Source organism: Leptopilina boulardi, unplaced genomic scaffold (genome assembly GCF_019393585.1).
Source record: "Leptopilina boulardi isolate dan_hultmark-lab unplaced genomic scaffold, ZJU_Lbou_2.1 LbouV2_305, whole genome shotgun sequence".
In the NCBI taxonomy this organism is placed as follows: domain Eukaryota; kingdom Metazoa; phylum Arthropoda; class Insecta; order Hymenoptera; family Figitidae; genus Leptopilina; species Leptopilina boulardi.
Window position 1 is genome coordinate 2,466,597 of NW_026137869.1, and position 21,496 is coordinate 2,488,092.

At 26.9% G+C, this 21,496-nt stretch overlaps 3 protein-coding genes across 7 annotated transcripts in view; 2 read left to right on the plus strand and 1 right to left on the minus strand.

Annotated features, from left to right (window-relative positions):
- Positions 1–14,261, plus strand: part of LOC127283080 (LIM domain-binding protein 2) — a 103,173-nt gene extending 88,912 nt beyond the window's left edge. For 4 of the 5 annotated variants that reach the window (XM_051307746.1, XM_051307745.1, XM_051307741.1 and 1 more), the window contains 7 exons: positions 6,815–6,917; positions 7,001–7,173; positions 7,541–7,753; positions 8,165–8,297; positions 9,199–9,323; positions 9,455–9,697; positions 10,333–14,261. In XM_051307746.1, the coding sequence (XP_051163703.1) occupies positions 6,815–6,917; positions 7,001–7,173; positions 7,541–7,753; positions 8,165–8,297; positions 9,199–9,323; positions 9,455–9,697; positions 10,333–10,434 (1,092 nt within the window). In that variant the 3' untranslated portion in view covers positions 10,435–14,261. The remainder of the gene's footprint in view (positions 1–6,814; positions 6,918–7,000; positions 7,174–7,540; positions 7,754–8,164; positions 8,298–9,198; positions 9,324–9,454; positions 9,698–10,332) is intronic. The other variant, XM_051307743.1, reaches the window with a different exon arrangement.
- A 2,206-nt stretch (positions 14,262–16,467) lies between these two features.
- On the plus strand, positions 16,468–19,557 carry LOC127283081 (ubiquitin carboxyl-terminal hydrolase 46). The gene is made up of 8 exons (XM_051307747.1): positions 16,468–17,016; positions 17,302–17,382; positions 17,460–17,676; positions 17,756–17,836; positions 17,930–18,222; positions 18,321–18,458; positions 18,531–18,674; positions 18,747–19,557. Exons 1-8 carry the CDS (start codon positions 17,014–17,016, stop codon positions 18,852–18,854), a joined length of 1,065 nt encoding a protein of 354 aa, XP_051163704.1. The 5' UTR covers positions 16,468–17,013; the 3' UTR covers positions 18,855–19,557.
- Positions 19,233–20,996, minus strand: LOC127283082 (uncharacterized). Its single transcript, XM_051307748.1, has 2 exons — positions 20,275–20,996; positions 19,233–19,849 (listed from the first exon to the last, which is right to left on the minus strand). The coding sequence occupies exons 1-2, from the start codon at positions 20,552–20,554 to the stop codon at positions 19,692–19,694; spliced, it is 438 nt and encodes a 145-aa protein (XP_051163705.1). The 5' UTR covers positions 20,555–20,996; the 3' UTR covers positions 19,233–19,691.
- Positions 20,997–21,496: the final 500 nt, after the last annotated feature.

A 21,496-nucleotide genomic window follows, 5' to 3' on the forward strand; every position in this document is an offset into this window, starting at 1 on the left:
GAACACAATATATATATTCCGCACTGATTGAGCTCTAATTATTGTATGACTGGTAATAATGACTGCTGCTGTCTGATGTAGAGTAATATTTTATTACTAACGATTTTCTCGACATTGGATATTATGAGCAAGGAGCAGCATTAGTTGCTTGAGAGAGAGAGAGAGAGAGAGAAAGAGGTGGGTGTAGGTGGTCCGGTGAGCAAATAAAACCAAGGTAGAGAGAAAGAGAGAGAGAGATAGAGAGAAAACGTATTCTAGCCTCTAGCTGAAGCTAAGAGAAGGGCAATAAGGGCAAAACGAATAGGAAGACATACAGCCAGGGAAAGAGGAATAGAAAAAGAAGAAATAGAAATTGTAGAAAAATAAGAAATAGAAAAGTTTTAGAAAAATAGACAAAAAAAAATAGTATATAGTAGCGCAAAAGTATAGTAAAAAGAAGAAAATAGTAAAAAAAAAAAAAAAAATGGTACCTCAGGATGTGTACTTCAGTATAACCTCGTGCATATTCCAATCGTAAAAAAAGAATACTTTTATGAAATTCTATCGCGAAAAAAAAATTCCTTATACTGTATTTTTATAGACCCGTATGGAATCGATGCAACCTGTCACGTGCTTTCTCTTTAAACTTTCTTGTTGTTGACTCTTCTCGTAAAATGTTTCTTGTTGTTTTCAAGAGAGGTTACAGGTCGCAGGAAAAACCTGCAAATTACTAAAAAAAAAAAAACTGTCAATAGTCGCGTCGATCATGAAAAATTTATAAAAAGAAATATTTTGTTTAAAAAAATGATTTTTTTGAAAAATAATTTCTTTAAAAAATAGTATTTTCTGTTCAAAAAAGAATTTCACTACTTATTTTTTGAATATTTATTTTGTTAAATTAGTTATTAAAGAAAAATTATTTGAATCAAAATTTTTTTCATTTTGGAAATTAATTTTTTTTTTTTGGGAAAAATAATTTCCTTTATTTTGATTTGAGTCAATAATTTTTTTTTTATTACAGTCAGTATAATTGTTAAAATTATTTCTGAATATTTGATATTCAGTTGTGTTTAAACAAACTTCAATCAATAATTATATATATTATGGCCCTTATCTAATTAATGAGTTACCTAATTTTCAATCCAACTCACTGTAAACAATCAAGAGTTGTACTGAATTTCTAACTATGAAATGCTACCGATGATTGAAAATCATAAACTAGTTGAAAATTCGATAACAATTGAATATTACAACAAAGGAGATATTCATTCGTCAAAGATTATTGTACAAAGTTTAGTAAAAACCCTCGTGTAAAAACCATAATGCTGATTTTTTTTTAAAAAATATTTTGGCAGTAGATTTGCTATAATTATAACAAAATTCGAGACAAAATTTGAATATTTTAATTTGAAATAATTATTATTATTTATTATAGTAAATTAATTACTATTATTAATTGTAGAAAATTATTTTTCTATTTATTGGGAAAAAAAAAATTAATTTTCTATATTATTTCGGAAAGATTTGATAATTTTCGATTTAAATCAAAAAAAATTTTTTTATAACTATATTTTTTGTAACAATTTGTAAGATAAGAAATTCTTTTTAAAAATATATTACAATTTTTATAAGTATTTAAAAAAAAATAAATAAAAAAAAATAAATATTAAATTAATTTTTGTACTTTATTTTCTCCTTTCAGGAAAAAAACCGGTGGCAAAGTGATTGTAAAGAAATTTTCCAAAATATTTTCCTAATTAAAAATGAAATAAAATTTAGAATAAAATAATTAAAGTAATTAAAATAATTAAAATAATTAAATACCTAAAATAAAATAATAAAATAGCTAAAATAATAAAATAAAATAAATTTAGAATTTTTCGAAAAAAAATTGTTGCTGTCCCTTTATTAGTGTATTTTTTTTTTTTTTGGACCCGTGGTCCTTTTTACGTAACGCCAATTTTAAGGAGGATTGTTGACTACGGTTAGTGACGTCCCCACGACCACTTTCCATTCGCCCCTCTCTCTCTCTCTCTCTCTCTCTCTCTCTCTCTCTCTCTCTCTCTCTCTTTCCCCCGGTGTTTACACGATAATCCGCGGTGTTATAAGAACTTTGTAAGAAGTTGAGAACCTCTATGGGAGTCTGGGTAATAAAATGAGGACCCCTGCCCTCCCTCGGGGGTGGGGCCCCCTCGATAACCCATATTGTACCCCCCATCCACCTCATACCCCTCTTACCGCCGCCCCTGGCCGTATATACTCGAGTTGACTGAACGAGTTTTGTCCTGAGTAGTCAGACCAGAGGGAAATCTTACAATTTCAATATTAACAATAATTTTTATATGAAATTTTTAAAAATTGATGGTCATATGTGGATGAATTTTCTCATAATTTTCATATAACTTTTTTATTTATTGATTAAACCATTAATTTTTTATAACATTTTTCAACAAAAACCCAGAGGTGGAGCACGCTGACAATACTTCCGCAACGGCATATATACACGATCATATACCACCCCTAGTCTCCCCCCTCCCCCTAACAACAGTAGGGTGGTACAGTCCAAGCTAAAAATCATTCAACTTGACAAAGTACAGGTGATGGAGAAAGTTTCTTTTATTATAAAAAAAAGAAGCAAAAAAAATTAAATTAAACTTTTTATTTATTTATTTTCTTTTTTTTTTGTATTCTTAAATTGAATTTTTTTTTCCAAAGAAAAAAAAAGTAATTTGGAAACTTTTTTTTAATTGTTAATATTTTTTGGGGGTGAATATGAAATTTTTCTGTCACATTTTTTAAGCTGATAAAAAAATGCGGTTGATTTAGTTTTTTTTTTCCTAAATAAATTTATATTTTATAGAAAATTTCCCCTTGAAAGAATATATATAGTTTTTAAAAATATTTTTTTTTTTGAAAATGAATTTTATTTTTAAATTATGAGCGGCTTTTTTTTAAACGAGTTTTGAGATTTTTTATGGAAATTGAATAAAAATAAATTTTTGGATTAAATATAAATTTTATGGAATAAATAAAATTGTATTTATTTTGAATATTGTAAATTGTAAATTTAATTTTTTTTAAAACATTTTTTGCATTTGTATTATATTTTCAATTTTTTATTTATGTTGATTATATAGGAATTTTGTTATTGTCAAATAATACTGATATTTGTTTAATCAAATTATATTTGATCTACCAAAATTTTAGTTACGTCAACAAAATTATTGTTCTGTTAACTGAAATTTGAGAAAAACGTAAAAATTTTAGTTTCTTTTTGATTGAATTAACTAAAATTAATTACGAACTAACAAACATTGAATAAATAATATCAGTAAGTGAAAATAGTTAATAAACAAAAAATTACAATAAAAAAATTTTTAATTAACTAATTTTTGGTTTTTATAGTAAATTTCTAATACTTCAATTTTTTTTTATCAGATGATTATAATTGTCAGTACAATTAACATTTTAGAACTAATTTATTATTAATAAATTTATATTTATTTTAATTATACTAGAATAGTTTAGCTTAATTTTTATATATTTTTGAAAAGTTAAATTTTTAATGTGAAAATGTTTCAATAATTTATCGAGATACGATTTTATTTTTATAAACGTTTGATTCTGTTCAACATCCGTGAAAATAATTTTACTTGAAATTTACGTTTGGGAAAAAAAGAGATTTTCTCTCACTGAAAAATATTCGATGTTAATTTTAAAGCGAATATACAATTTTTTTTTTTTTTTTTAAAAAGGGGTAAATTTTTCCATGGAATAATCAAAATAATAATAATAATAATAATTCGAAATATGACAAATGAATATCTTTTGAAATTAATTTGGTATACTTGATAGAAAATTGTATTAAATCTGTTCAATTTTTTAAAAAAGTTCAAATCGTATATAAACTAACGTTAATTTTTTTTTTTTTTTTAAAGAGAATTTTCCTAAATTATTTATTTATAGATTCTTTTCATGAAATAATAGTTATTTTGTTCTATTAAAAAAAAAAAATTATATTTATTCTTCTGTAAAAGAAAATTTCTAAAATTATTACAAAAATTTTTGGTGGAAAAATAATTATAGAATTATTTTCTATAAGAAGTGAATATTAAAAAAAAAAATTGAGAAAGAATAAAAAAATAAAGGCAATTTTTTTTTTATTGCCTATTATTGTGATAATTATGAAACTAAAGAAAACAAGGTGAATTAAAATTATTTACATTCCATTTATATCTATAGTTGTGGTCAAGAAATCAAGTATAAGTATACTCGAACTGTAATGAGATAATTTTAGTGAATTATTGATTTGGTATATATGTAAAGACATAAAGTTTTATTTGTCGAGTCTATATTTTGTATTTCGATTCTTCAGTTTGCGTTCAAATAAGTCATATTCAATAATTGAAAAAAGATGATAAACAATTATTGAATATTAAAAATCTATTATAGAAATTTCATATATAAATAAAAAAAAAATCAACGGTAGTTAGAATTTAATTACAAAGATAGTTAGAAAATAAATGAAAATTTTAATTAAAATCAAATAATTATTAATTAAAAAAATATGTATTTAAATTCGCTTTTTGATTTTTAAAATAAAATTTTAATTAAAAAATTTTGCAAATGCAATTTTAGTTTAGGATGGAATTTACATTTTCTGACACATTGTCACAGAAACGTTTATTATGAAAATACAGGTGTAATTATGCGTTTTCCTAGCAGTTCTCTTGACGTTACAACCATACGATTTATGGAATCCATTGGGGGGCGCTTTTAGTACGAATGATGTAATAAAGGCAACGCGCAACACGTTTCCTTCTATTATCATGCGTTCATCGAACAGAGTGCAGATTGAATCAGAGTTCACTTTTTTTTTTTTTTCAAATTCAATCCGTATAGGACACTGTTTAATGACAAGCTTTCATATTTCTAATTTTTTCACTGCGAATTTTCAATTTTTGTCCCTAATATTTTTATTTTCTTATTTTTTTTGGAAAATTTATTGTTACGAAAAAGTTGGAAAAAAAATTTTAATTTCTGTAATTTAACAAAGTAGCTGTTACTTTGCATATCAAAATATTAAACTTTATGTATAAAATCAGAAAAGAGATTTTTTTTAGAGAAATATATGTAGATTCAAGCTGTGCAACATACATTTTTTTTTTGCTTTAAAATCATGGCTGAAATAACTGTACAACATCTCTCGAATGGTCGTCTTTCTGCATTACATACGTGACAGAAATTTCGAATGGCAAAAGATTTCGTTGAGAAGATACTGGAGCAATAACAACACAGTTTATTAAAGTTTTTCGTGAATTTCAACTTTAACCCCCCTCGTGAAATAATTTACGATATATATTTTTTTTTTGCTCTTTAAATATATATTTCTAAATATTTTTTTCAAAAAAATAATGAAGGAGAATATTTTCGATGGGGAAAAAAAATGTAGAAATCATTTTTCCAATGAGGAACATTTTTTTTTATCGAAAAAGAATTATAACCGATTTTTAACTAGAAAATCAAAAAAATTCAATTTTTCGATATATGGGAAAGTTTTAAGAGTTTTTGCTCTTAAATTGCGAAAAAATTTGCAAAAAAAAAATAATTATCGCCAAAAATTGAAAATTCGATTAATTTTTTAATATTATTATTAATATTTAATTTTGTAATTAAAAATATTGATTTCAAATTGTAAGTATGCTAACAATATTAGAATAATTCTATAATTAATTGTTAGTTCCAATTTGTAATTATTAATTTTAATTAAAAAAAAAAAAATTAGTTAATAATGATAATTTTTATTTTAATTTCAAATATTTTATTTCTGCACAAAAATTAGAGATGTATTACGCGAGATTGCAAATGAAAGCCGATAAATTAAAAAAAAAACTTCTGAAAAATATACCGCAAGAAAATATGCATAATAAACTCGAAATTGACTTTTTGAAAAAATAAAACATGTGAATGTTGCGCTTAATTGTCAGGTAAAGATAAAAGTGGAATTATGAATCAAAAAGTAAGAAAGACACAGGATGAAATGAATGCTCCAAGGGCCCAAGATACAAGATATATATATATATAAAAGCATACTAGGACCCCGTTCGTTCGTGACTGTTCCGAACGTGCGAAACCAGTTATTTAACTATAGTCCCCACGTTGGCTATATATATATATATATATATATATATATATATATATATATATATATATATATATGTGGGAACGACTACCGGGAGGATGCGAATGCCTACCACTCATGATGCCTACAAATCTCGCCACCTTGAAGCACCTTTGGACCCCCTTTACTAAGTGGTCAGCAAAAAAAAAAAAATAAATAAAAAAATAAAATAAGACGCAAAAAAGAAGAAAGAGCGCGAAAATAACACGAGGACAGGGCCTCGCAGCGAAATACATAATTGAATGAAAACGCGGTGAACAACGCCAAAAGGTAGTTCTTTCTAAAAAGGGGTGGGAAAAGGGTGGGTGGAATGCTATAATTTGAAGCCAGACAGTCATGCGTTATTCAACTCCGAGTACAACGCTCTCTCAAACCCTTTTTCGTCCTTCATCGTCAGCAATGCTCTCTTTCGCTCTACATTTTCATGTTTCTCCTATATATATATATTTATATCATCCCTCTCCTGTCATCATTGTTATACTTTCGACCTACTCTCACCGATTTATTATTGATATTCTCATTTTTTCCCCCCATTCGATTAAATTAAACCAATTTTTTTTTTTTTTAAATAAGAAACAAAATTTTTGCCAATTTAATTGAAATTTTTTTAATAGAAATAGAAACAAAAAATTAATTTTATTTTTTTCGTTGCAGGAGAGCGATAATCTTTGGTGGGATGCATTTGCGACTGAATTTTTTGAAGAGGATGCAACTCTTACTCTTGCGTTTTGTTTGGAGGATGGACCGAAAAGATACTGTGAGTCAATTTATTTTAGAAAAAAAAAAAAAAACCCTTTTTTTTATGACAGTTTTATTTGAAATTTATTTTTGAACTTTCAGCTATAGGAAGAACATTAATACCAAGGTATTTTCGTTCGATATTTGAGGGTGGTGTGACGGAACTTTACTATAATATGAAGCATCCGAAGGAATCGTTTCACAATACAAGTATAACATTAGACTGTGATCACTGCGTTATGGTCACGCATCATGCGAAACCAATGTTCACAAAGGTGAGATTTCTTTTAATATTAATTTTTATTATCGAATTAATTTGGCTATTTATGGATTTTTTTCATTCGATTTTTTACTCTCAAAATTTTGAATTGAGAAATTATTTTAATTCAAATTAGTAGAAATTTTCCCTAATTTTTGTTATATTACTATTTAGTAACATTTTTTTTTCTGGGGAAATTTCCAATTCAAATTTAGAGAGAATTATAATTAGTTTTTTTATTCTTTATTGAGAATTTTTATTAGAGTAAAAATCACGTACAAAATAAATTAAATATTCTTTAGTCATAGAATTTGAATTATTTATTTTGTTGCTTTTTCTGATTTTATTTCAAATGGTGATTTTTCTATTTTTTGTTTTTTTAGGTGTGTACCGAGGGTAGGCTAGTTCTTGAATTTACTTATGACGATCTCATGAGGATAAAGTCGTGGCATATGACGGTGAGAGCACATCGGGAATTCGTACCTAGATCTATGGTTGGAATGCATTCGCAACAACAGGACCCGGCGTTATTAGATCAAATTAGTAAAAACATCACGAGGCAAGGGATAACTAATTCCACCCTCAATTATCTTAGGGTAAGATTTATTTGTTTTTTTATTTATTGCCTTTTTATTTCTTTTCCATATGAATTTTTTTTACCGTAAACTAATAGTGTAAAACAATTTAAAAATTCATTCACGAAATTAATAATATCATTTGAGAAAAAAAAACAATTTCTTTTTCATAACAACAAAACGTGAGAATTTGATTCATAAAAATATCATTGGAAATTTCATGAGAATAAAATTTTCAAACCTAGTATCAGTTTCTTTCACTTGATCTAGGTCTAAGTCGTGTTCATGTTTCGCGAAAGTAGAAAGAATCCGGGTTACGATACAGCTTCTTTCGGTTCCAGAACGCTTTCTCCTCTTTCTCTTAAATATATATATATATATATATAGTCTCAATTTTTTCTTCAATTAATTTTTTTTTGTTTTCTTTTTCAGTTATGCGTGATTCTAGAACCAATGCAGGAGCTTATGTCGAGGCACAAAGCGTACGCATTGTCGCCACGAGATTGTTTGAAGACAACCCTGTTCCAGAAGTGGCAGAGGATGGTTGCCCCGCCGGGTAAGAGAGGTAGACGGACAGTTGCTTTACATGAGACAAAACCACCAGCCAGTGGAGCCAGTCAGCAAGCTGGTCTGCTACGGTTTCGATATAAAATCAAATTGATTACATTTCTTTTTTCACAAAACGCGAATTTTTTTCTCCTTTTTTCTATTCGTTAAAGAAAACAGAATTGATTTTCAACGTTTCTCCGCCTTGCAAATAATTTTATTCCAAAAACAAAAAATTATTTTTTAAAAAATAAATCAATTTTAGTAATTGTAAAAAAAAATATTCTTTTTTCCATTTAAAAAGAAAGAGATTAGTTGTTGCTGACAAAGTTAAAGAACTGTTTTTCTTGAAATTGTTTCGCAACCTATATTTATGTTATACTTTGTATAATCGACTACACTCCTTCTCTTGGTTATCCTTGGTTGAACACTTTGGAATACACACCAAGTGTATTCTTATCGTTCTTCGCAATCGTGCGTTATGCGCGCACACCGCGTTTCCGTTTCTTTAACCATATTTTTCCCTCCTCTTTCGCAGTTGAGCTGGTACCTACATTCCGTATATCCTTTTGCAAGGTCGGAGGAACCTTGAAATCAAACTGTGACGCGCAAATATTATGCAACTTTGTTTAAAATTGATTTTAGCAAAAATAATTTAATTCTTTTTTTTTTTGTTAAATATGAAAAGATGTAAAGTATCTGTGCATTTGTCTGTCGCTGCATGCGTGCCTGTATGAGCGTGTTTTATACGTTCATACATTAGAGACCTTTGATACTGAGAAAGGTCCACAGCTGGGTAGTGAATAATAGATTCAATTTATAGTGAAGCTGCATACGCTTAGAAAAAAAAATCCTAGGTGTGTGCACACGTGATATTGTTGCTAATGTTTTGTTTTTTTTTTCTATTTCATTAATTACAGAGTCCCAAAGACCAGCAAGTAAAAGAAGAAAGCGAAAAGGTAGTACGTCGGGACCGGGAAATAATGCGCCTCCAGTTCCCAGTAAAAAACGATCTCCGGGTCCAAATTTCTCCCTAGCGTCTCAGGTTTGTAATTTTATAATTATTTTATAATTATTTTATAATATAAATATAAAATTATATTTTATTAAATATAAATTTAGATTTAAAAAATTATATTTGTCGATAATGATTAATGTGTTTTGATTTTATATTAGGACGTGATGGTAGTGGGTGAACCATCGTTGATGGGCGGTGAATTTGGCGATGAGGATGAACGACTAATTACAAGGCTGGAGAACACACAATATGACGCGGCCAATAGTTTAGATCCTCATAGTCACGATACTCCGGGTGGACCACCTCCACATCCGCACCAATTCCATTCTGAACCTACACCTGGCAATTCTTGGCCACCGGATCGTGGTCCAGGTCCTCCACAGGGAGGTCCCGGTAGTCAGGTACATATTTAGTCCCATTTTTATTTTTCAGGGTGTTGAGCAAATCTTGAAATTATCGAATTTTTTTTCAATTTCTTTTTTTCTAATACTGTTTATTTTCATAAATTTTTTTTATTATTTTTTAATTTTTAAACTGTTTAATGCAAACTAATTTGTTTAAACAAATTTAAGAATATATAAAAATAATAATTTTTTATTATTAATAAACAGTACATATTTTTTTGCAAATATTGCTGAACATCCTGAAATTTGAATTATTCGTGAGATATTTTGTCATAAAATATATATGTACGCGAATTATCGAAGGACATAACTTTCAAAATATCGTTATACTCGATATATGGAGAATGATTGCAGAACCTGATTCGTTGTTATGTATATATATACTAATGACAAAATTATGATCCTGTTAGAATTAACTAATCAAGCACTCCCAATTATTCGATACCAATCAAACAAATGTATCTTATTTTGTTTATGATATATAAAGGAATATATATTATAATTTATAATATTGATAACAAATTTAATCAAAACAATAGAATTTAATTAAAAATATTAGTAAAATTGGATTTTTATTGATCACATTTTGAATTTATGATAATTTTTCATTGAAACATTTTTTTTTTTTTCAGGGAGTCCAGGGTTCTCAAGGTGGACAGGGTGCAGGGATACAGGGATCACAGGACACGAGTCAGCAACAGCAAGACAAGAAGAGCCCCGCTGTGAGCCAGTGAGGCCAGGAGTCCCCGCGCCCCCCCACCAGGGGGCGTCGGGGGCGCAGGCCCAAAAATGTGGCTCCCTAGCGGGGCGAGAATACTAACCTCCCCAACTCCTATTTGGCCAGCTCATCATCTTCTTCCTCAGCTGCTCGATTGTCGCAGATCGGCGTTCTACCTCTAAATTGTCAACCTGCACTTTCTGGTCTTCGTCCAGAGCAGCAGCAGCAACAGCATCATCACGCACAACTGAGTCATGTTTCTTCCATGGGGATGGATTCATTGGAGCTCTTAGCGGCCCATCATCAGGCTCAGCAACAGCAGCGACAATTATTAACAGCAGCTGATCATTCAGGAGCATCGGGCTCAATGCTGTCAACGACTGCTCAGCCTACTGGTGGAGGTTTGACGCAGCCGCTTCAGCAAGCTCAATCAGGACAAACTCAAAGTCAGGATCCACTGCAGAGTATGGTACAGCAACTTGTCTGTTTGACGCAGCTGCAACAGCTCCAATTTCTTTTGACACAGAGTGGTCATATGTAAGAAAAAGGAATATATATATATTAATTCACTAAAGCGGTGAAAAAAAATAAAGAAAACACAGGAGTTTGGGAGTTAGGCAATACATTTGTGCAGGATAAGCTAGTTTACAAGGCTGAGGAATCAGAAGATAAAAAAAAAAGTGCTCGATCCACTTGAACTCGCAATATTTTACTCGATTTAGTGAAAACAAAAGAAAAAAGAACCCGCGACAGTGAGATCAAGCGTGTGATAAATCGAATGTAGGGAAGAAAACAAAAACTCTTGCACTAAATAGAAACGCTATAAAGGAAGATTGTAAGCCACGCGCGATAATAAAAAAAAAATATATGATCGACACTCGGCCGTGGATCTGTGAATGAATCTCTATCCGTCAACAGTATTGATATAATTAATAGAGTAAATGAATATAATACTTTAAGAAGTTTTTAATTATAAGTACGTACTGTGCAAAGCGTATGCAAGTGACGAGAAACGTGTGAAAGAATGGATATCGAGATGACACAAGACTCAGGAGGTGTGTAAAAAAAAAAAAAATTTCTTCTTTTATTTTTAATATTTAATGAAGCACAAGAGTTAAAACGGTTGTGTGCTCGAGTGTGAGTTTACGTTAAACTATCATAATTTTTTATCACAAGTACGCACAAAAGTACAGTTTTATGAAATGCTCTAGAGTGGCAGGAAACAGTGTTCTTTTTTTTTCTTTTTATTTATACAAAATTGATTTAATGAGTACGAAAAGTTTGAAGATTTAAAATTATGAAAAAGTTACTTTTATTAACAATTGAGACTGAAAAATAATTATTTACAAAAAAAGGAAAAAACAAATTTATTAAAGGGAAATATTCTCAATTTTACATTGACAAGTTTTTTTTAAAAAAAATTTTTAAATAATAAGTACTTTCAAAAACTGTTTAATCATTTTTTTCGGTCTTTTAATTATTGTTATTTAATTTATAATTTTTGAAATTAAATACATAGATAAAAAGTCGAAAAATATGTCAACAATTGCAAAGAAGACAAAAAGATTTTTACTATTTCTCTTGTTCAAGGGCAAAATTCAACAATTTTGCCATTGAATGACAAGAAAAATATCTCTTTGTTTTCCAAGCAAATGAATTTTTTTTTTTTATCAGATTGCATTTTTTTAAAAACTATTTCTCTATTTGAATGATCAGGGTGAAAAATGGATGAATCCTTTTTTTTCAAAGATTTCTACTCGAAATTAATTAAAATGAAAAGTAAAAAATTATATTAATGAAAATTGAATTAAATTCATATAAATCGAATAAGCCTATTATATAGTTAATAAAAAAAAAAAGAATTAAAAATAAAATTAATTAAATTTAAAATAAAATTAACTAAATTAAGATAAATGATAATTGGGATTTATTAAAAAAAAAAAAACTTTTTTAATATTTATTTATTTGTTTAAAAATTAAGTAATTTAATTTATTAAGATTGAAAGATTTTTTTTCTTAGTTTTTTAATTATGTAAAATATTCGTATTATTATTGTATGAAATTTAATTTCTAAAATTAAAAAGTTTTGTATAAATTGAGGGTATATTCGTTTTTTATTTAGCAATTTTTTTTTGTTTCTTTTGAAAATATTTCTTGTTTCGTGCCACTCTTTTTGCAAAACGATGTGAAATAAATAAATTCGTATAGGCAATTATCAATTCACGCATTTGAATGTGCGGGTGTACAAATTTTTCTACACGCTATATTGTAAACAAAGGAAATACACACACAAAAAAAAAACAATACACACATTTTTTACTCTCTATCTCTCTCTCTTCTTTAGTAATGAATCCGTGAAAAATATATATAGATAACAAACTTATTCAAATCACGAACTTTTTAATCGCCCTTTTAGACACTTTTCTGTTTGAAATCAATTTAAAAAAAAATTACTTTCCGATAATTTTTGAAACGTTTCAAATACTTTTCTTTTATGAATTTCGAATTTCTTAATTTTTAATTTGAAGACAATTTTTTCAGATGTAAAAAATTTTTATTAACGATTTTATTTTTTTTATTTAAAATAAAAAATGCCGTGAATTTTCTTTTATGATTAATTAATTTAAATAAAATTTCGAAATTTTATTTAATTTAATTTTTCTTGATTTTCAATTTTTTTTTTGAACTTTTTTAATTTCGTGAAAGTTTTCAGTTTATTTTTCAAATGTTTTCATTTTTTTTTTCTTTATGAAATTTTTCTATTCATGAATAAATTTCAATTTCGGATTTTTTTTTACAAAAATGTCACGAGGTTAGTGTTTTTTTTTTTTTTTTTTTTTACTATTTTGATTGAGATTTGTACAGGAAAGTGTCTTTTAATTATTATGTATAAAGAAAGATTATACACTATTTATAAAAAAAGAAAAGGAAACAAATGTAGTGTAATGATACAAAAAAGATGAAAGAAAGAAAATTACAGAAACACAAACATAACAAAATTGCGAGAACGTATTGTGTTCGCACGACGTGTGGAACTCGCAAAAGTTACACGTACATTAATCAAGCATTAGTTCAATAAGCCACGCGTGAAGCCAGTACAGTCCCACAGCGCGTGTTTGTAATGTATGAAAGAATAGCGAAGAATGTTTTATGCATGAATCTGCCCGTGTGTATAACGTGTGAGAAGAAAACAAAAAACAAAAAAAAAAAAAAATTAAAAAGTCTCTCGCGGACTTTAACACAAGCATGCAGTGGGGTTTTTAGGATAAATGATTTATTGAAAAAATGTTGTATATTATTACCAATTATAATGACAACTATTATAATTAACTAATATACCCTAATAATGTGAATTGAATTTAAACGACAAAAAATACATGAACGATAAGTAAATAGGAAATTTTTAATTGTTAGCAAAGCACACGAAGTCGCCGTTTTAAAACAGACTCGGTCGAAATCGCATTAGCCAATCGATCCGCTCAAAGAAAGAAAGAAAAATAATAATAATAATGAAAAAAAAAAAGTTAATATCGATGGAGGATGGAGCATGAAAAAAAAAATTAGCTAAAGAATAAAAAGAAAAAAATTAAAAAAAAAAAATTACGACGAATAAAAGATAATGATAAAAATTTAAAAAAAGATACAGAAACGAAAATTATAAAAAAAAAAAAACATTTAAAAAAAGTGCATTATCAACGTCGAAGAATGACTCGTGCGCCTTGCACAAAAAAAAAGAGTTGTTATAATTGGAACTTGTGATGGTTCGTAAATTATTGTAAATCATGAACAACAATTTCGTGCGCCGTCATCTATATTATTGTAAATAAATGAGTATAAATTATTGTTGCTGTGTTTTTTTTCTTTACTTCATTCGCTCTCATCCGTTCCGCAATAAAACAAACAGCTCTCTCCCATTGTAAAGCACACGAGGACAATCATTAAAAATCCCGTTGAATATGCACTTTTTGAAAAATTAATTCGTATCTAACATTGACTGCACTTGTTCTCGAATTTATCACTAAAAAAACGAATTAAATGCAGATTTAGAAATTTCAAAGTAAAAAAAAAGAAAAAATCAATTCCTCGTGAAACTTTGATTATTATATATTGGTAAGAAACGAACTAGCGATGAAGTGAAAAAAATTGTCAATTATCTCTTGGGAAATGATATTATTAATAATTTTTTTTTTTTTAATGAAAATAATGGAATGAAAGTAAATTTTATTAATTAAGCAAATAGAATGAATATTGCTTAATGGGGCAATATTTTAAAAAAAATATATACTTGACTAAAGTCTATTATTTTTTTTTATTTTTATCATTATTATTTTATTGTAATAATTATTTTTATTATTACCATTATTATGAATTTGATGTAATCAAAACTATTCTAGTTCTTTTCGTACCTTTCTGTATAAACTTTAATATGCAAGAAAAAAAAAAAAAGAACAAGGCTTATTATAATCTGATGCGAGAGCCAGTGCATGATATTTTCAAATTCATGAATTATTTTAATATTAGTTTTCAATTTTTTTCTTTCTTTTTTAGCAATATTTTTTACAATTACATTGGAATTGAGAGACGAATCAGTGAATAATAATTAATTTTAAAACATATAAGACATTAATTCCATAATATAGGAAATTTTACACTCGAAATTTTAAAACTGAGAATTTCAGGGATTTTATAAAAAAAAAAAAATTGCAGCAACGCAACTAATTTATAATTTAATTTTTTTTTTCCATCAATAAATTTATGTAAAATATATAATTATTTTTCTTTTTTTTTAATGTAAGTAGACACAATACATGAAAGGTCTTAAGTATCTTCTCGCCTCAGGGATAAGCAGAAGCTGGAATCTTCCGATTTCCAATAATCGATACTTATGGTCTCTCAGATTAGTTGATTACTCACAAAAAAAAATAAAATAATTTTTCTTTTAATTTAAATAAAATATAGTATTTTTGTTGCAATTTTGAAAAAGGACAAAAAAATAATCTTGACCAAAAAAAAGAAAAATTTCTGAAAATATCGAAAATCAATATTTAAAATTCATATCAAGTGCATCGACAAGAAGACTTATATGTAAACATTCAAAGAAAATAGAAATGAAAGAAATTTCTAAAATTGTTAATTATATCGTCCAAAGAAATTCATTTTGAAAATAATTTTCTGTATTTTTGTACGAATTTATTCAGTTTCTTTTCATTTTTTTTTTTACTCTTTTTTTTTATAAATATGTGGATGATTATACTCTATTAAATAATTATTGTAAAAAGTCTTCTCTTGTGTATAAAAAAAATAGCTTGGGAATAAATGTATAATATTAACGTGTACAGTCTCCCATTGTAGCTACATTTTGGTATTGTTAGATTTATTTATTATGTAGTTATCATCTCATTTTTTTTTTAAATCATTGTTAAGCGCCTGAAAATTTCCTAATTTTTTTTTTTTTTTTTTTTTTCTATTATGGTGTCGGTTCGACTGCTAAAAAAAATCACTGGACCAGTCTTGGAAAGCGACGAATGTGCACGAATAGTGTATAAAAAAAAAAAAAAAAAAAATTAAATAATAGCGAATTAGGTGCGACTATTGCGTGCAAGGATATAATTACCTTTTTTTTTCTTTTCTTTTTTTTTTTTTTTTAATGGACATGAGCCAGCTCGGTATATTATATTAATATACATTCAAAGTTAGCTCATTGCCATTGACCAATAGTGTAATAAGAAAAATTGTCATCTAATTACATTTTTACGCACTTCCAAAAAATTTTTATCCTTGTAATTTGTATCATAGCGACATGTGTTTAAAAGTCCACCATTATATGTATGTAATCAAAATTGTAACTGAGAAAACGTTAATAAAAAAAAAAACGATATTTCGAACGTTCAATTTGTTCTTTTTATTTCGGTAAAACATTTTTTAATTTGTACATTATAAAGTGGTTTTATTAAAAATTTTAGTTTTTTAAAAAAAAACATCAGTTATTTTATTTGAATTCCGGAAATAATAATATTTGACTTTTGTTGTATATGCGCGCGCAATATTTTCTTTACCGACCCAACCCTGCTAAGAAATGAATATAAACAATAGTGTAAAATATGTACGTCAAGTAATTTGCAAAGTAATTAACGTGTATTCGACTTAATTATTATTAAGTCAATTATTATTGTTTTTTTTTTTAATAATGCAAAAAATATCTATATTGTAAAAGATTGCAATTTTTGTGCAAAATGGCTAAACGGGTAGCAGCGCCACGTATAGTGTTTTAGGTTAAGTCGGTTAAGTGACATCAGAATTAAAGTTTCGTCTCGGGGTTTGTGAGATTTTTTTTCATCAGTGAATTAGTGTGTCATTTTAATTGTAAATTCACTTTTGTATAAATTAATTTGCATATTGTAATTGATTTGTCAATAATTATTACTCATTGATAGTATTTGAAATATGCAAAAATGTGATGCCAAAAGATGATTTCTTAAGGATATATATATACTTATATTCATTTATCATTTTTAACGTGATGGGATGAAATTTTTCTTATAATCAAAATGTTAATTGTACATCTATTGACTTGCTGCGATTAATTAATCGTAAAATGGTAAGTTGTTTTAAATTACTTGACAATTATTTAACTGATGTTCATATAACCTCAATCTTGACACTTAACGATATATGAATTGTTTTTTTTTTTTTTATTTCCTATACTTATAATTTCAGTTTTATTTACACTTGAAAATGTTACGTAAAGAAGTTAATTTATCCAGATTTACAATGTCACACGTTTTTTCTATAATTAGATTTTTAATTTTTTTATTCAAAGAAATATAATCGCTAAGCGTTCATTCATTTAATTTTTTTTTTTATTAATTATTGTAAATTTCAGGGAGCAAATATATCACAATTAGAACGAGATATCGGATCTGATCAATTTCCACCAAATGAACACTACTTTGGTTTGGTCAATGTATGAATTTATTTATTAATAATTGAATTTTTTTTTGTAAAATCGATTGTTAATTAATAATTTTTGAATTTTTACAGTTTGGAAACACTTGTTATAGTAATTCTGTACTACAAGCACTATACTTTTGTCGACCGTTTAGAGAAAAAGTATTAGAATATAAAGCTAGGAATAAAAGAACCAAAGAAACTTTGCTAACATGTTTAGCAGATCTTTTTTATAGTATCGCAACACAAAAGAAGAAAGTCGGTTCAATAGCGCCTAAAAAATTCATTGCCAGACTAAGAAAGGAGAAGGGTAATTAAATTTATTAAATTGTTTTTTTTTTCTTTTTGAATGTTAATACAAAATTAATTTTGATTTTTTTCTTTTATAGAGGAGTTCGATAATTATATGCAACAAGATGCTCACGAATTTCTCAATTTTCTGATAAATCATATAAATGAAATTATTTTAGGTAAGTTGAATATTTGTTTTTTTTTTGGAGAAATTAATTTAATTTTTTTTGTCTGTTTATTAAATATTTAATCTCGGAAAATTTTTATTGTAGCTGAAAGAAATCAAAGTAAACCAACTGGAGGTAGAGGTGGCGCCGAAGATGTTGGAACGCCACCGGAACCAACATGGGTTCATGAGATTTTTCAAGGAATTTTAACATCGGAAACACGCTGCCTTAATTGTGAGACTGTATCTAGTAAAGATGAGGATTTTTTTGATTTGCAAGTTGACGTGGATCAAAATACCTCAATTACACATTGTCTAAAATGCTTCTCAAACACTGAGACACTTTGCAGCGATAATAAATTTAAGTGCGATAACTGCAGTAGTTATCAAGAAGCTCAGGTATTTTATATTTTTATTTGATTTTTGTATATTATTGATTGATTTTTTTTAATTAAATTAGTTCTAATTTCAATTTTAAAATTAATTTTCCAATGTAGAAACGAATGAGGGTAAAAAAGCTGCCAATGATTCTGGCTTTGCATTTAAAGAGATTCAAATATGTCGAACAATATAATAGACATATTAAAGTTTCTCATAGAGTTGTATTTCCATTAGAACTTCGACTTTTTAATACAGTAAGTTAATATTTGTTAAATATGTAACATTTTTATATAATAAATTTTGTAAAAATTATTTTATATTTCCAGAGTGATGATGCTGTTAATCCAGATCGATTATATGATTTAGTGGCAGTTGTGATACATTGTGGTAGTGGCCCTAATAGAGGACATTACATTTCAATAGTCAAAAGTCATGGATTTTGGCTTCTTTTCGATGATGATATGGTTGATGTAAGTTTTACTATTTTTTCAAATTCAAATCAGTTTTTTAAATTATATTTAATTAATTTTTTTTTTTTCTAGAAAATTGATGCGTCAACGATAGAAGATTTCTATGGATTAACGTCTGACATACAAAAAAGTTCAGAGACTGGTTATATTTTGTTTTATCAGTCGAGGGATTGCAGTTGAGAATTTTGAAAAGAAATAATATGGAGGTAACTTTTTCATCTCTAAAAAAGTATGATGTGTAAGTATTCGATAAATGAAAAACGAAGGATTTTCATTTACTTTTAAAACAAAAAAAAAAAAAAAATGATCTTGAACTAAAGATGAAATTCCTTCTCTCGTGACGATATATATACATATATATATGTATATATATATGTATATATAAATAAAACGATCAGCCATTATCGATGCGAGAAAAAATAGGTTCGATTAAAAAGGCTTTAGGTCGATTTTTCTAATTAATTGGATTCTATGAATCTAATAAGTTTTTTTTTTTTTGTTTCTTTTGCTAACGAGCAACGTAAGTTTTTATTATTAATTATTGAATAATCGTGTAAGTGTGTATAATTATTTTTTATTTCCGCACCAGAGGCCAAACATTTTTCTGTAACTGTAGAAATCGAGCGATACAATCCTATTTAATAATCCAATTTTAATATTATATTCTCTAATGTGCATTTAGATACTATTCATTTTACACGAAGTGTTTGCAAAAAAACAGAAAGAAAAAAAAAAAAAAAAAAAAGAATTTAAGTGACTGCAGAGATTTTAGTAGTTATATAAATGTTGCATGTACAAAATGTAATTGATAAAACAACCTTTTTGTTTTGCGATTGTTGAATATGTTGAGTTTTAAGAATAAAAGTAAAACAATTTTCTTGAATGTCATTTGTTTTTTTTGAAGAATGAGATTTCTGATATTAATTGTTTAAAAACTTAATTTTTAAATGAAGAATAATTATATACTTATTAGCTATTATTTTTTTTTATTTAAAATTAATGTAATTAATGAATTAATTATGAGACAGATCTTTGACCATTTTCATGGTCTCCTTCAATTTTTTCATAAATACTTCCGTCGCTGCTATTTTCGCTTTTATCTTCACTTTCATCGCTCACATCACTTTCTTCACTTTCCTCACTATCTTCTTCGGAATTTTTTTCTCCATCCAAAACTGAAAATAATTTTTCACTTTTGAGAATTTAAATTTTAAATCGAAAAATTTAATTAATTATTTTAATAAACAATATCATACATGCGCCATTTAAGAAAATTTATTTTTTTTTTAGTCTATTAAAAGACACTAATTATTACATATATAAAATAAATGATGAAATATCGTGTATCATGAATTCTAGATAAAATTACGATTTAACTTCCGGGTTCAATTCAAGTTCACCTTTAATTTTTGCACAATTGAAAATTAATAATTTTACTAAAATGTTTTCTTTTTTTTTCCAGTATAAAAATCGTTGAAAAAAAAAAAATGAGAATGAATAGAAAAATTTGAGATTATTCGCAAGTATTTCTTAAAGAGGAAATAGATAAAAAAAAAAATCTATCGATTAAAGAAGGGAATAATTAAATAATTAAACGTACTATAATCCCATGAATTGATGGACTCGAAGTACGCAGTGACGAGAATATCATTTTCAGGGAATTTTACCCTTCGATTATTTTTCTTCTTGCAAAATGAAATTGAACTTCGCAATAATTTTCCATCAATGAGAATAAATGGCGATGGCGGTGTAACGTCTTTTTTTGTTCCAAATCTTGGAAAATATAATTCATGTGAAATCACTCGTGGAGGAGGAAGTATTTCTTTATCTTCAATGGATTTTTTTAATTTTCTAGGATGATTTACTTTTTTTGAATTCATTTTCTCATGACATGATTTTAAAATATTATTTTCTATCAAAGTTCCTATCTCCTGATTTAACTTCTTCTTCTTCTTCTGCGTCTTCTTCTTTTGGTTCTCCGTCTTTGATTTGAATCTCTTTTTAAAAAATTTGTATCTTCAAGTATTTCCTCGCGTTTTGTTAATAATAATCTTTAAATTATTTAATGAGACAAGTTCTTCTGTAGTTGTGTACACTACTCGTTTCACAAATGCCATCATTGTCGCTATTCGATGCAAGTGATTAAGAGCTCATGATCTAAGAATAGGGGTTAGTGACGAAGCTATCGACTTCTAAAAGTAAAACCCAACTCTTAAGAGCTGAATCAATGGAGTAGGCGACCCGATTTTTATTCTTTTATTTATTTTATACTGGCCTAGACTTATTTTGTCAACTTGAAAACAAACATGATAAATAGCTTCAGTTTTTCATTGATCCAAAATAGATTTTTAAATTCCTGAGTTGAAGGTTTCCAAAAAAAAAAAAAAATTCCTTTTATTTTTAAATCCGAAAATTTTCTCATCGATGAAATTTTTACGATTATAAAAAATTTGCGATATATATATTTTTTTTTAAACAAAAATTGTTTATTACTATAATTTAACTAAATTAATATAATTAATAACGTAATTATTATTTATAATTATCATTTTTTTTTCTTTAGAAATTTCTTAATTTATTCTCTTCCTGTTTAATTCCAATTTTGGATAAATGTAGACCTCTTTTTTTCATTGTGCCAGTTAATTTTTTTTTTTTTTTCATTTGGCTTCATTTCAAATATTTTCTTGACACTTCTTTCTATCGCTATTTTTTCTATGTGCCCCAATCCACCTTAAAATGTTCCCTTTTTATTCGACCCATTTGGGTTTCTCTTCAGCAAAAAAAAAAAAGTGTATAATTTTTAAATATTGTCGAAAAGGACT

Coding starts and splice junctions, on each gene's coding strand:
- LOC127283082 (XM_051307748.1), bottom strand. CDS start 20,554: ATGAATTCAAAAAAAGTAAATCATCCTAGAAAATTAAAAAAATCCATT. Junction 19,850..20,274: donor CATCAATTCATGGGATTATA/GTACGTTTAATT, acceptor AATTATTTTCAG/TTTTGGATGGAGAAAAAAAT.
- LOC127283081 (XM_051307747.1), top strand. Junction 18,459..18,530: donor AACTTCGACTTTTTAATACA/GTAAGTTAATAT, acceptor TTATATTTCCAG/AGTGATGATGCTGTTAATCC. Junction 18,675..18,746: donor TCGATGATGATATGGTTGAT/GTAAGTTTTACT, acceptor TTTTTTTTCTAG/AAAATTGATGCGTCAACGAT.